General features: G+C 50.2%; 1 protein-coding gene across 3 annotated transcripts in view; it reads left to right on the top strand.

Moving 5' to 3' along the window:
* The window catches only part of TXNDC16 (thioredoxin domain containing 16), a 35,074-nt gene continuing 19,614 nt past the window's right edge, over positions 1 to 15,460 (top strand). For 2 of the 3 annotated variants that reach the window (XM_075753195.1, XM_075753197.1), the window contains exons 1-12: positions 1 to 203; positions 1,101 to 1,183; positions 2,180 to 2,253; positions 3,065 to 3,139; positions 3,471 to 3,592; positions 4,107 to 4,197; positions 5,939 to 6,095; positions 7,472 to 7,638; positions 8,741 to 8,801; positions 10,153 to 10,291; positions 11,125 to 11,271; positions 11,755 to 11,814. In XM_075753195.1, coding sequence (XP_075609310.1) covers positions 35 to 203; positions 1,101 to 1,183; positions 2,180 to 2,253; positions 3,065 to 3,139; positions 3,471 to 3,592; positions 4,107 to 4,197; positions 5,939 to 6,095; positions 7,472 to 7,638; positions 8,741 to 8,801; positions 10,153 to 10,291; positions 11,125 to 11,271; positions 11,755 to 11,814 — 1,345 coding nt within the window. In that variant the 5' untranslated portion in view covers positions 1 to 34. Of the gene's footprint in view, positions 204 to 1,100; positions 1,184 to 1,493; positions 1,759 to 2,179; positions 2,254 to 3,064; positions 3,140 to 3,470; positions 3,593 to 4,106; positions 4,198 to 5,938; positions 6,096 to 7,471; positions 7,639 to 8,740; positions 8,802 to 10,152; positions 10,292 to 11,124; positions 11,272 to 11,754; positions 11,815 to 15,460 lie in introns of those variants that run through there. The other variant, XM_075753196.1, reaches the window with a different exon arrangement.

Genomic DNA, 15,460 nt, shown 5'->3' with positions numbered 1-15,460 from the left:
TGTGACTCTCCCGTGCCTGTAGCTGATAACGACCATGTCGGCCCCAAAGGACGGATGGGTTTCTTCCTTCTCTTTCCTGCTCTTCTGTGCTTCCTCCATCCCGACGTGGGGAAGTGCGAGTCTGCTGCAGGAGCTGAGCCCCCAGGAGTATTTCAGTAGCCTGCAAGCGGGCAGAGCATCCCTGGCTTATTTCAGCCGTAATGGTATGTATTTAACAGTATGCATTTCTGTCAGCCCGGGTTTTCAGCAAAGGGTGGGTGTGAAAGTGGAACAAAGAAGAAGCAATTCTTGAGATTTTTAAACCCAAAGAGATTTTGGCAAATTTGAGTTTGCAGAGCCCTGAGTGCTTCCAAGCGTCAGGGACATGTTGGGTTGGATCTTTCCTGGCTGTGTCCCCAGGCACACTCTTTCAAGCCTCTTCATTCATTTTCTGGATTATTTTCTGGATGTACCATGGAAGAGAAACCCAGCCTGGTAAGGAGTTGTCTCCTCAAAGGGACTGGGTTTCTCTTCCATGGTACCTCCCTGGGAGAGGGGGATCCCTGGCATACGGGGGAACTAAGGGCTGCCAAGAATTACGGGGAGATCCTTGACCTTGCCTCTCTTGTCCTGCTCCATCGTGAGCCCCAGGTATGGTTTCCCAGAGACATCTGGGACCAACGCAGTTCCCATGTCAGCACTGAAGGCTGGCTGTGTTAGAAAGGAAGGTGGGCGGTCCCTGGCCATTTGTGTTGTTGCCCATAGTTAGTTTTATTTCAGTAAATACCTTGTTTTTTGAGTAAGAGCAAGTCCATATTGTGTCAAGCGCTGTCTCAGCGCGTGGCAGGAGGATGCTCGTGACTCTGAGGACCTGCAGCCCAGCCCAGCAGCACCCGTCTGACAAAACCAGTCCCAGACCCTGTGTCCCCGCCAGCCGCGTCCCCGCAGGCACCTCCGCCAGCAGCACGCCGCGGCTCCCCGTTTGCCCTGCTCGGGTCTGCTCAGATGTCCCAGGGGTGTTTGCATGGGGACCTTAGCGTGCTGTTACCCTGAAGGTACTCGCATCTGCCTCAGCCGTAAGGGGAAGGGATGGAAACCAGCGGGTTTTGTTGTTGTTTCAGTTTCTCCTGGTGCCCAGCCCTTCTTGGAGCAGATTGGGAACTCGGCCGAGGCCCTCCAGGACTACGGCATTTCGGTGGTGAAGGTAACTGGGGATGAGGAGCAGGACGGGCTATTTCTGCAGATTATTTCTGTAGGACTTCTCTCACCCCGCTTTGGGGACTGACAGCAGTGGGACCCCACCAGAAAGCAGGTATTGGCAGACCAGGACATCCCATTTTATCCCTTGCCCTGGCCTTACATCTGCTGCCTGTGGGTTGCGTCACCCTTTTTGCCTACGGGACACGAGCAGGCTCCTGTGTCCGGGAAAGGCTCGATGTTGTGCCTGTGTCTCCAAACAGTGAAGCAGAAGACTGGCAGTGCCCTGAGCTGCTCCTGGCCTCCCAGTTCAGTCTCAGTAGATGAACCCATGGGCTTCATGTGCATTCACGGGTTGAGGGGACGTTCAGCTTCTCGCATTTTTTCCCGCAGATCGGTCTTTTTCATGGGCTACCCCACGGTTCAGGTGTAGCCGGCTGATCTAGTCTGGCCTCCCAGCAGCTGCACGGGGCGCGTGGAGTTGCCCGGCCGTTGCTGTGTGCCCACAGGCACGGCGCAGGGGACGGTACGATCGCCAGCGCGCTGCACAGGACGGCATCAGCCCTCGGTCTCAGTCACAAGGTGGGATTTACCCCACTGCCTCCCTTTTTCATATTTCGTATGAAGGGGGTTTTAGCTGAAGTTTTACACAGATTTAGGTGAGGGAATTACAAATTCAGGCAAGTGTAATTAGATTATAAGAAGTGCTTACGTATACGCGTGCATGTATTTAATTTCCACCAGATACAGGCTGAGTTTAATAAGCAAGCGGCGATCTGTCCCTTTGAATATGCCGGGCAGATCCTAAGATCTCTTGATCCCGTCTGACCCAACTGAAGCACAAACTCCAGTCCACAGCTCTGGACTCCATTTTGTTGTGTTTTCTCTCCCAGCAGGTTTGGAAAGGCTGTATTTACACTCTGGAATGGAAGAAAACCATAGTGCTGTATGTTTGTAGTCATTTGTGGAGCTGAATGTCTAATTACGTGCTTTCAATGTCTAGGTTAATTGTCCCAAAGAGGATGTCTCAAGATATTGTGGAAAAGAAAATGCATTAAGGAAAGCCTACCTGTTCAGGTGAGGCGAGGGCTTTCTGGGCACCACACTGTGATTACTCCCCAGTCCAAACGTTGGGGGAAACGCTGTCGGTGATCAGAGAGATGTCTGCACAGGGAGAGAGGAGCCACGAGGACAGCAGTGACATACAGAGTTTAGCAAAAAATACCCCCAAAAGGTCCAACACAGACAAAGTAGGTGCTTTGTCCTCATTGTGAAAGCTCCCATGCTGCCCCACGTTCCTCTGAGCGGCAGAGGGTTGTGCCGCTACGTGAAACCATGAGAGAAATCCTCCGTCGGCGTTATTCTGTCCCTGTGGGCTCCCACCACCGGGTCCTCCGGAGTTGCACTCAGTCCACCGGGTTTTGGATCTACTCTTAGAAAGAAACACTCTTTGGTGCTCTTCCTGTTGGTGTGGTTAGCTCATCTGCCCTGGATGAGAAGGTTTAGCTCTTGGTCTCTCCATGGGTCGTCAGCTGGAAGCTTCTCCTTGCATCAGCTCAGTTCTCACTGACATGTCTCTCGTTGGACATGTCCCACAGAAACATTTCCTCTGGTGGTAAGGGTCTACAGGATGATGCTTGGTATATAGAGACCTTCTGTCAGTCTGTGCTAGGCTTCTCATCAACAGAGTGAAACGGCGCTGACAGAGGTGACTTCACTAAAACAGCATTGCCTGGACGCCAAGTCCTACAAAATCCCCAAATTCAATCCTGACATTTTCTTTCCAGCCATACCTGCCAGCAGACATCTGGAGGTATTCGGCAGAATGAAAATTAATTTAGCTAATCTTTCGTCATTTCTTTGGTGATACTCTTTCTTCCCTCCGCAGAGGTAACATGCTGATCAGAGAGTTCCCCACCGATGCCTTGTTTGACGTGAACTCCATTGTTGCTAACGTTTTGTTGTAAGTACAGACCAGATGCATCTCTGGGAAATCATTTCCTTTCCATTTTCACTTGTTGATACAAAGTTTTGCATAAATACGAACCTCACGTATTCCAGAGGCTGCTCTCAGCCAAGCAGAAGGCTGCTCCTCTCTTTGCTATGGTTTGACCCTGTTACATCTATGCCCTTGAGATGACTCACCAGCACACATCTGGGCAGCTGTATTTGGCTGTGAATCTTCAATCTGCCAGCAAGAAGCTGGAATTTTACCTTGTTTTTCCCATCATGGTTATGTGGCTGCAAATTCACTCTTAAAACAGTTGCTAATGAGGTTTTTTCTGACTCCTCAGTGCCCTGCTCTTTAATGAAGTTAAATACGTTGAAACACTGGCGGATCTTCAGAACATTGAAAATACGCTGAAGGGGAGGTCGAACATGGTCTTTGCCTATGTACCAGCTACCGGGACAGCAGGTATTAGCACTCAGCTTTTCATCTTTTCTCTCCTCCCAGCGCTTTTTTTACTAAGGTGGAAGGGAGCTGGGTTTCTGACCCAAACCCCTGCAAAGGGACAATCAAGGAAACCTGAAAGGGCCACCTAGACCCAAGTTCTCCACCTCTGTCTGCTTTGCTGTGTTTCCAAAGGGATGAGGTGCACCAGAAAAGTTTTGCTGGGAGCACACAAACTTTTGGAAATGGACTTGAGAGGGAAAGGAAGCCAGCGGTTGCTGTCTTAATAAATAATTAGACCCATTGGTAGGTCTCTGGTTATGCAGTAGCATGGGTTCACTTAGACCACGTGTGTGTGGATCAGCAACTGGGTTCAGCTCCAGTTACTCAGTTACCTTCACAGTGAGTGTCTTCAGACAGCTGTGACTTTTTACTGAGAGTTTCTGAGAGCCTGGGCATTGATATCTGCAACTGGGAAGGATGAAGAGGGAGATGTGGAGGGAACTGAGATGAGTTCATCTTGCCTTTTTCTTTCCAGAGCACAGAGCCGTGATGGAGGTGGCTTTTGTCTATGGGACTGTCCACCAGTTTGTTCTGACAACTGAGGCAACGCTGTTGAAAGACACTGGGTATGTCCAAACCGCACACACACGTGCAGCAGGTACAGCTTCTCCCCTGCACTGTTTGCTCTATTCTTGGTTTCTCAGCTTCCCAGACCAAATCTGGGATGGTATTAGGATGTTATGCCAAGGGTGGACACTCAGATCTGTTTTGCTTTTCCAAAACCAGTTGCTGCTTGTGTTTCTAGACTTGGACTAGCCATGCCATTTGTGACTGTTCATTGAATGGGATTTAACAGGAGAAGAGCCCTCTGGCTCCTTTCCATAGCTGATGGATCAAACCTCAGCCGTGGGTTTTCAGGGGGGCTGATACAGCTGATGTTACAGTCTTCAAACACTTGGCCTTGTGCGTTGGTGAGCACGTCTGGCCAGCTGAGAAGGGTTAGGACTGTTATGGTGGGTCAGCGCAAAGGCCACCCAGCTCCGTATCTTACCTCTGCAGTGGCCATAGGTGCTTACCAAGGGGTATGAGGGTATGGATGTATGTTGCCTGCAGCCTCCCATCTTCTGGCAATCAGAGGTTTCAGGACTCTGAGAGATGGGAGCTGAACCTGCATCATGGTGTTAACAGCCACCAGAAGTTTTTAAACACATTTTTATTTTTCATCTCAGCAACTTCAGGCAGCAGTGAGTTCTGCAGTTGGGCTGCATGAGGCGCTGCTGCCTGGAGTGTTGCATTTGGGACTTCCCACCCCATGGCTTCACTGGAGCTGGTCAGCTCGGGCCATCCCCTTTCCGCACAGGAGGACCTGCATTAAAAGGGCAGATCCTTCAATGTGACCCGCTGCAGTCGGGAAGCTGAGAGGGAGGAAGGTGGGAAGACCACTTTGCAACTTCAGCAAAGCATTTATGCAAGGATCTGCCTGCTTTCACAGCGGTCCTTCCCTGAGGTGCCATCCCATCCTTGCAGGACCAGGATTGTGATCGGGGATAGCATTTTGTGGCTGCCACTAGATGGCACGGTTGTCATTTGGACAGGAATTGGCTTCATTCTGCTTAAAACAGAGAGGACACCAGCAAGCCATCTCTTTAGCTGATGAAATGGTGGTAGCTTCACCAACATGAACAGCTTTCAGCCAACCGGGGCGTCAGGCTTTGGGGTCTTAATACTACACACAGCTCTTCCACAGAGAGGTCTTAAAGCCTTTACAAAGAAGGTGATCCCTGTTTTAGAGGTGGGGAATGGGTGCGTAGGAAAAGAAATGTGACCTCCCAAAGCTGACCAGTGATGGTGTCAAAGCAGGAACCACTAACCAGGGAACCATCCAAGCAACTCGATCTCGCTGCGTCCTTTGGCACAGCCAAAACCAATGCTGTTCAAAAGGTGGAATATTCCTTATATGGTCTGTAAGATGTCATTGGTGAGGTAAAAGACATGAGCAAAGCTGTAGACATCAGCTCTCCTCCTCCTGCCAGGGTCTCCACTGCAGTGGCTTGGCTGATCCCACTGAGAAAAGCTTAATTTGTGTCCTTCTCGAGCTGGGTCAACTGTTCTGGGGTTGGAGTCATTTACACCTGGTGAGCCAGGCTCTTCATTAGATGTTCAGCACAGTTCTGAAAGGTACCTGGACACAATTGTACCCATCAGTAGTAGGGCTCTTGAAGAGGTCCCACAAGCCTGCCAAACCCTGAACTTGAGGATCACCTGACCTGTAAAACATGTCAACGAACATGAGTCATCCCATCAGGGCGTTTTAAAACCTGGCAGTAGATCCCTAGCTCACCATGGTTTTTGTTTTCTCTCTCACAGCAATGATGAGCTTGATGTGTCATCTGCTCGGCTGTTGTTCTGCCACTGCCAGCAGGCCACAGACCTGGCACAGCCCTGCAGGAGGACAGCCATGGAGCAGGCTCTGACGATGCTCAACATCCACAGGCACCTCAAGCTCATGGGGGCTCCTCTGGTGGTATGACTGGGGAAGAGGAGCCACTTGGGCTGCGGGCATGAGGGCAGTTGGGGTGGATGTGAGGATGAAGGAGGTGTGAGTGGAAGGTGAGAATCTGCCCCTTCCCTATGAGGTTAATGACGGAGCTCCCAGGATGGGTCCAAGCAAGGAACGGGCATGGGGCTGGACAGGAGCGACACTGCATTGCACTGCTCAGCTTGCTTAGACCTTTCCAGGGAGCCCTGGCACCAATGTATGCTCCTCCAGTTGTCTGTGAGCACCATGAGTGGGAATGGGGTGGAGGTGTCCCTTGGACTTCACTGGGATATATAGAATAGCATAGTATAGAATAGAATGGATGGAATATTTCAGTTGGAAGGAACCTACAGTCTGGTCCAACTGCTTGACCACTCCAGGGCTGACCAAAAGTTAAAGCAAATTATTAAGGGCATAGTCCAAATGGCTTTTAAACACTCATGGGCTTGAGGCATCAACCATATCTCTAGGAAGCGTGTTCCAGCATTTGATGACCCCCCCTCTCGGTGAAGAAATGCTTTCTAATGTCCAATCTGAACCTCCCCTGACACAGCTTTGAGCCATTCCCACGTGTCCTGTCACAGGATACCAAGGAGAAGAGATCAGCACCTCCCTCTCCACTTCCTCTCCTCAGGAAGCTGTGGAGAGCCATGAGGTCACCCCTCAGCCTCCTTTTCTCCAAACTAGACAAACCCAAAGCCCTGAGCTGCTCCTCTAGTGTCCCCATGGGAGTCTCAGCACCTTGGGGAGAGGGATATCAGTGATTCATGCCTTGGGGAGCACGGGGAGCAGGAGGCTGCCTCCCATCTCCTCTTCCCACTGGGCAGTGAACTTCAGCAAGCCTTCGGTTCCCACTGGTGACATCTCTGCCCAGCTGGAAGGACGGGTGGATGAGCTGGAAAGTGCCTCCTTCAGCTGGGCTTCTGGGTTAGGCCCATGCAGGGAAGGCACTTCGTTAAGCAGGTCCGTGCTGTCATGAAGCAGCATGTCCAAGGCAGGAAGGGAGAGGATGCCAGCTCTTGCATGTTGTGGCCAAGATTTTCAAACTGCTCTGGGGAATGGGTGCCAGGTAAATAAAAATTAATGGAGATTTGACATCTGGAGTTGCTAAGTCACAAAGAACATGCATAATAAAGCCCAGGTTTTTAACAGGGAGGGTCATGACAGGTTGGGACAGTTTAACCAGGGTTGTGTGGGTTCTGCTTCGATGGATGTTTTAGAATTGAGGTTGGAGGCTTTTTCTTGAGGTTATCCTTATTTCTGTGGCTGCGAAACACATGGTGGCTTGGGCTCTGCAGAAGAACTGAGGCACCTTCAACGGTGTGGAGATGTGCTGCAGTATAACCATGTCTCTTCTCCAGACAGAGGTTGCTGAGGACCCAGAGAAGGTTTCCACTGTTCACTTACAGCTTGGGCTGCCACTTGTGTTCATCCTCAGCCAGAAAGAGACCTACGAGGCTGACAAGAGGACAGCAGAGTTTGTGGCCTGGCAGCTCTTGGGGAAAGCGGGAGTTGCCCTTTTGTCTAGGTATTTGATCTCAGGTGTTTTGGGGTTCTCCTTCCTTTTTCTGATGTTTCCGAACTCGGTTAACCCACAGTCAGTGGGCTTATTCAGATTTGTGTGAGAGGCAGTAAAACTAGGCTATATCCTGCGAGAGGATGTCACATTTAAGGACTTGTCCAGAATCAGGTTAGTTTGGTTTCAGGCTGGCTGGAAGTGTAGAAATGTTTGAATCTCTTGTTGAATTAGAAGTGGAAAAGCAGTCAGACTAAGAGAGATTTTGGAAAGGAATCTTGGCACGGATGGAAGGCTTGTATTTTGCCGTTGCATTAAGGGCAGAAGGAGATCCAGTAAAGGAGGTGGACTGTGGGTGCTGGGATGTGGCAGGGGTCTCCACTTGGTATGTGGTGCCTCCTCAGTCAATGAGGGCTCTCCCAGTTAGACCAGCACACTTGTTCCCCAGGAGGACAGGAGGCACGCTTGTGGCTGGCCATAGGGCAGCTGTGCTGTGGAGATCTGTTGACTTCCTCTGCGGTTGACCACCGGTTACTCATCTCTGCTCCACGGGATCAGGAGCAGCCTGCGTACACCAGGCTGCCTTGTGTTTGCAAATGCTTCCATGATGTCTTGCCAAAGGAGGTGTGTAGCCCCTGTAGGCACGGCTGTACGGCCTTTGGGGATGTCTGCTGGCAGCCGTGCGAGTGGGAGGAGATGGAGGAAGGGTGGGGGTGGGCTTTCTTCTTCCAGCTTTCTGCCACCCTGGTACCTCCCTGTGTGGAGGCACTGCTTGGATGCATGTACTCATGAGCTGAAGTCCACCAGCAGATCAGCTGCGCTGGGATGTGGCTACCAGTGCTTGAGCAAAGACCCAAATCACAGAAAGAGAATCCAAGCCCCTTGCAAAATAGGCACACTATGCAGTGTGGTCCCACCAGAAGGTCACTTGGAGCCTGTTTCTCCCCCACTGACATTGATGGATTCTGGGTTCCTGCAAGTTCTGAGGGACTCTGAAGCACAGCTCCATGAGGACGTGGTGCTGCTGAGAGAGGTGGGCTTGCCAGCCAGGCAGGCTGAATGGAGGGGGTGAACACGCATGTCGTACCAGCTAATGTTCACTTTGTTTTGGAAGGGACCTCGTAGATTTGAACATTCTGCTCCGGTCAAACGTCGCTCTCAAGACGCCGGATGAGGTTAGATGCTGGATTTCTTTATTTCCCTACTGGGGCATGGTGCTCTTCAGAGGTGTTGGGGTGTTGGTCGGCTCCGTTGTATTTGACAGCCTTCCCAGAAGCTCAAGGGAAAATGTCTTTCCCCAGATGCACGCACGGATTTGGAACTGCCTGAGTTCGATACTGCCGAGCAATTGTGCCTGCTTACAGGAGACAAAAGACAGTGTTTATTTTGGGTATAAAATGTAGGGTGACATCTCCAGGACACCTTAAGCCAACACAAGGTTGTGAACTACCTAAAGTAGTAGTCCAAGTGCAAATTCCCAGAAGGTTTGGACTTGTAAAGGCCCTTGCCCCCTTAGGAAGGGCGTTATAAAAGATGGGAGAGGAAATGAATGTGAAACCAAGAGCAAACTAAAGGCAAAGAACTAAAGGTCTGCGCCAAACTGATGTAACCGAGTGCCGCTGGCAGTGATCTGGGAAAAGGGCAGGGTGTCAGTTAAATGAGGCTGATCAAGATGAGCTAAACTCTGGAGGGACCTGACCCAGCTTGTGAGGCAAGATGGAATTCAGCACCGGCAAATGCCAGGGAGCACACGTTGCCCCAGATTACCTGAACTGTCACACTTGTGATCACAAAGATACAGGATCAGACCCGAACCTGAGCATCCCCCGAGGGCTTCCCATGCCCTGGTGAGAGACGTGCATGTTGCGTTTCTCCTCTTAGAGCCAAGAGGAGGTGCCAGCAGTTTGTCATTTCTCTCAGTTCATTAAAAAATTCATTTTCTCTGAAGTGCCTTCTGCTGAGACAGTGCCAGAACTGGTTTTAAGGTCTCATTTCTGAGAAATACATTTTGCTCTTTTCTTTCTGTGGGTTGGCAGCCCATGTACACTTTGGAACACTCTTCTTTGTTGAGCTCCATGAGAGAAAGGATTTTTTGGTGCCAATTTCCCAGGCTGTGATGGGCTGCTCTGACCCAGCCCGACCCCTTTAGAGCAGGGGAAAGCTGAGGGGACCCTGTATCTCACCACTCTCCTTCACTGTTTGACCACTGGGCGTTTTCTTGCAGTGGTGGATCCACGTTAAGATGCTGGGAGGTGGAGCGAGTGTTTGCTCTCACCACTCCAGGCACCGGATCCCGTATAGCCACAATTACTTCCTCGCAAGGACAAGTCAGTCTGGAGTGAGAAAAACTCATGTGCAGGTGAAACTGGGCCAGAGAAACATACCCCAGAAGCTCCCCTGTTTGGCAGCTTGTACCTGAAAATAAGGAGTTGGGTGCTGGTGCCCCATCAGCCTTGAGTTTGGTTTGCGGACAGCATAGGCAAAGGGTGAAGTTTTGCTCCCACTGATTTATTCTGTTTGCTTTAGGGAGTGCCAATCAAATACCTGGTTTTGGAAGACACTGATGAAGTTATAACCCTGGTGGAAGATAAGAACAAGGTTGAGCAAATCCAGGAGGATGATGAGGAGGAGGAAGATGAGGAGGAGAAAGAGAATAACAATCAAGGTGTGCAACTGAAGAGTGGAAAGCTGATTGTCACCGGTTAGGACGTGCAATCAGCATCTGCTAGAGCCAGCAAGCGTATGGTGAAGCGCTAGAGAACACTTTTGTAAATCCGAGGCAAACCGTCACAGTCAGATCACAGTTGTACAAAGCGGCTCTTTTATTCTCTGCATATCACTGGGGTTTTGTGACAGACAGGCATAATTTTTAGGGGAAACACTAGGGAAGGAAATCAGCAGCTGTAAGAGGAACAGTCGCAGAGGTGCTGCGTGAGGGACAGGGATGCTTCTGCTTGAATGCATCCAGCTTCAGGGGCACGAGGGGTTTAAAGTGTACCTGATGCGATCTCCTCTTCCAGCATCAGACAAAGAGCCTCAGAATTATCAGTCCCTTTGGAAAGGTTTGACACAATGTTTTTGTAAGAGTTGTTCCAGACTTGCCTTCCTCAGGGAGAAAACACTGGCCCCTGCAAAGCTTCCTTAAAAACACATTTGTTTTCCATGCAAAATTGGTTTTGTTTTCCAAAAAAAAAAGCAGCACAGGATCCAAGAGGAGCTAACATGCTGAAAGAAGAGTGTTGAAATGAGGGGGCAGAACTGGCGTGAGATGGCATAAGTGCATTTCAGTGAGTTCATATGTCTGTCAGGGAGGGTGTCCGTGCCTTTGCCTCCACGCCTGCATATCACGCAATTACTTACCCCGCTGACAGTCGCCACGTCTCTGCTGAGAGGTGCTGCCTTACCGAAACATGCTGATGGGGTGGCACGGGGGGCTGCCGTTCCCTCTGTCCTGCCTCTGCCTACCCGTGTTCACGCGCGCCTGTGGGTCCCTTGCAGATATTCAGGATGATCAAGTGGTGGAAGCGATTTCCAGGGATAAGAAACGAGAGCTGCCCCTGGAGCAGATCCTTGTCCTGACAGAGGAGACCTTCCACTCGACCCTCCTGGATTCTGCCCGGACGGTGGTGCTGTTTTATGCCAGCTGTGAGTATCAAATGTGGCTTGGCTGTTCCTTCTCTAAGCTTGCGCTGCTCACCACGCTTTCTGTACTATGGCGATCCTGTAGACAAGTTGAAATGATAAATAAGTGCTACATCCTGTCCCACGGGCCTCCACCCATGGTTAGCAATCAGATTAAATCTGTTCCTCTCATTGACTGATACTGCGTGAAGATATCTCTCAGTATAAAAGATATCAATGTTCGTAGGTTTTTAACCTTCATCTTACAGGGACCAAATGTAGGACAAGAGGGGAAATTGTGATAGCATGGGCCCATGGGATAGCCTGGACAACCTAGTTGCTGTCTGCTGCGCAGAAGTATAAAGTCCAATTTTCCTTATTTCTTTCGAGTCCTTCAGAGACTTGAAGGACCTCAGGATGCAGAGAATCATAACTTTGTCAGAGAGCAAGGTGGGGCTGGTCCATCACCTGTATGTCCCTCAGGGCTGTGTCTCTCCTGTGTTTCAGGGGAGGCAGTGTCCCTGACAGTGCTGCGGTCTTACACCGAGGTGGCCGATCTCCTGAAAGGTAAGGTGCCACAGGTCTGAGTGCTTTACAGCTGGCGTGCACCTGCCCTGGCAGTAGGAACCAGGAGACTGTGAAGATATTGGTGGTACCTCACTCCCTCACCCAGGACGTACTCATTTTTCCTTCCCAAACTCTTAAGGAAGGCGTACCCGCATCAGGTTGCTTAGGAAGAGTCCTTTGTTTCTTATTTAGGGATCTTTGCCGTCCATTTGTGCCTCTGTAAAGTCACGGGACTGGGAATGCAGCCTTCTGCAACCACCTTCTGTTGTTGGTGTAAATTGGTACACACCAGCTGCCCAAACTGCCTTGCAGCTGCGATGGCGATGTTGGTGGGCACAGTGACTGCGTGATGAATGGTGGTGATGATGACGGTGGTGGGCAGAGTGACCACGTGATGAATGCCCAGCAGCATGGGGAAGGCCAGGGCAGAGCACCAGCAGCAGTGGGTGACACAGGGTGGGCTTTGGACCAGGGAGGGGCAAACAGCCGGTGCTGCATCATGGAAATGGGGTCCTGTTTGTGCCCCTCGGTTCAAGGAGACATACTACATGCTGCAGAACAAATCAATGTGCTGGGAGGCATATCAGATCTGCCCTTGGAAATACTTGATCTGGAACGGAGCAGCAATTGGCCCTGGTTTTGGTGGAAAGCATGGCAGACAGGTGTGGGCAAGTCCAGATCCACCAAGGTAGGACCGTGTCAGAGGAAGAATTTACAATGATGGTGCCTTCAGGGCCTGGAGACTGGCTTAATTACATGGGAAGTCTTGCAGGCGGCCATAAATACTCCATAAATAACACGTGATGGTGAAGAATCTGCAACACTTAAAGAGCACACACCAGGTAGTCTGGTAGGAAACACAGGAGGGACTGGTCCTTCAAGAAGGTCTGTGATATTTCCTGAGCAGTGTAAGCCCCAATTCAGCTTCATTCAGGGCTTCAGCCCCATCCCTCTCTGTGGTCAGTGGAGAGAGGTGGGTTCTTCTGCACATCCATCAGGCTTACATGAGCTGAATCTCTTCCAGAGGTGCCTCTTTTTTTGCCTGTCTGCAGGGAACACTCAGTTGGCTTCATCCCCAACTCATGTCAGCACAGTGGGGAAGTCGCATGGCTCTGGGCCAGAGCTGTTCTGGCACCCCTGGGAGTGGCTGGTGTCTTCTCTTGGTTTTTTTTTTCTTCATCAAGGCTCATTTGTCCTAGCGATGGCACTCCCCGGGGACTGGGCACAGAGTACAAGCAGGATTCAGGCTGAGCTTTCAGCAGAAGAGACATTTATAGAGTCTGCAGAGCACCCAGCCAGCTTTCTGGGAAGCAGATGCAGTGGGAGTTGCTTACAAGAAACCCTCCTGGGAACGCTGCGGACAGTGCTGTGGTTTGGATGAAAGCAGTTCTGCACTTACAATTTGCATGAAGGGAAAGTCACCAGCAGCTTTGATCTGGACTGAAATCCCGGGAATAAACAGCAAAGCTCAGGGAGGGTTGTTGTTGTTAGAGATGTTATGGCTGTTGATGGTTTGGGGTTTCTTTTAGACTCCCCAGCAGTCAGACCAGCTAGAGAAGCAACCTGGGAGAGTCAGTGGATGAAACCCTGCTTCTTCCTGAGCCACTGGCCAAACCTTGGCTGGTTGTGCGCGGCCAAGCTTTCACCATGTTTTTCTTGAGTCATTTGATAACAATCTCAGTACGTGGAAGAGCAACGGGCAGATTCTCAACACAGATGAGGAACTGATTGGGGTCAGGGCCTTTCCTCTGCAATCAGCGAGGTCCCACCAAAGACTCCCAGGCCAGATGTGACCTGTGGAATGACTCCAGCCTGCTTTTCTTTCTCCGGCCTAAGAGAGGATGGAGAACGGCTGTGTTAGTGGATCTGGAGATCCGGAGATTTGGAGATCTGGAGATCCTTTGTCTCTGCTGCTGAGGGAGCCTCAGTTGCAGGCAGGGCTACAAGGGGAGCTGGAAGACCTAAAATGATGGGGGTCCCCAGGCCCTCAGTTATGGCCAGGATGAGGGAAGATACACCAGTGCAAGAGGAAGAAGCCGGGATCAGCAAGAAGAGCTTGATCTGTGCAGGACTGAGAATAAAACATCCGATATGGCTTTGGGGCAATCTCTCAGCTCCCCCAGAAGTGCGGGTATTCCTGTCTGCTCTCTGGGCTGGAGCTCTCTTCCTGAGGGCTGAGAAGCCAAGACCAGCTGTCTGAGGCATGAATCACCTGCTCTAGAGGCACATTTTGAGTTGCAGAACCAGGTCCCACTTTTGATGCCAATTCTCCGTGCTGAGAATAGGCCATATGAGATCAAGCGCAAGGCAACGGAGGAGGTTGGAGTCTGGAATGGGCCCATGAATCATCCTGTAACAGATGTTCAGCAGATCATCACAAAATTAAGTTTATAGCCCCCCAAGAGTTTTCCCTTTGTTGCGAGAGCCAGTCTAGCGTGAGATAAAGAGAAGCAGCTCTGTCTTGCTGCTGAACGGAGAACATTTTCTGCTCTTGCAGCAAGTGCCATTCTCACTGCCACTGGGGCTAACTGCTGGAGCTCCTGTTTTCTTCTGCAAGGTGTGAATTTCTGGGGCAGGAGAAGAGGATCTGAAGGTGAGACAGTGCTGAGCATTTCTTAGGTGTGTCATTGGCCTTTTTTTTTTACAAAGAAGAGAGGAAACCAGTATCTTAGAAGAGCACTATACTGTGACAAAAAACAGTTCTGCTTCCCTTTTTTGTGCTTGTGGAGTCGTCTTTACCAATGACTTCCAAAGACAAGGTTCTGAAGGTGTAGTTCAAAGCATGAAAATCACTTGCATGATTTAGCAATGTATATTCAAGGATTCAAGGAACCTAAATCTGAAGTAAGGGTTTAAGAGCCCGTTGTGTGATGCCATCCTGGTAGTCGTTTCCCATTCTGTATTGGATTCCTCCTCTTGAAGTGCAGCACTTCAAACATAACTTACTTCTCCTTCATGTTGTAGCCTTTGGACCAGCTCTTCAAGTCAGCTGTTTCTAATGCCAGTCCTGCCCTCCAAAGAATTAGAAGTTTAAGGGATTCTTGATTTTTCTTGTTCCTTACAGCCTTGGTGATTTGTCTTGTCCTGGTTTTCTAAGACCCCTAGGACAGAGGTTTTCACTGTTGCTGGTTTTAGTAGCACCTAAAATCACAGAACAATAGGATCTTGTGTTTCTCTCTCACCTTTTTTCCCATCCAGCAGCTCAACAGTCACCACAGGGCTGAAGAGTCTGTTGCTGAGTTACTCAACTCCTGAAACTGCTGCTTGTCCAGTAATTAATAATTAATATGGTGCAGCTTGGGATAGGAGAGCGATCGTCCTGTACAACGCATTCCTCAGGCCAAGTGGGGCTCCCTTGGAGATCACGGTCACGTTTGCTACGTAATCCCCCAAGGCAGTATCCAAATACCGAAACTCATATTTAAGGGACCTTAGAGCAGCCTTGCAACTCGATTTTAACAAGACATCAAAGCCCTCTTTCTGTGTCGTTATTTTTCAGAGTTGGGCAAGACACCAGATTATGTGGTAACAGATGATGAGAACCAGTTACACTGAATCAGAGGTGTGAAATAAATCCAGGGGCAGGCTTTTAATTTGAGATGTTATTTCAGAACCTGGAGAATGACACAAACCATTTCTGCTCTTG

The sequence above is a fragment of the Balearica regulorum genome, chromosome 5, assembly GCF_011004875.1.
Source record: "Balearica regulorum gibbericeps isolate bBalReg1 chromosome 5, bBalReg1.pri, whole genome shotgun sequence".
Classification (NCBI taxonomy): Eukaryota; Metazoa; Chordata; class Aves; order Gruiformes; family Gruidae; genus Balearica; species Balearica regulorum.
The sequence above is the reverse complement of the archived record's forward strand: the minus strand, read 5'-3'. Positions and strand labels throughout refer to the sequence as shown.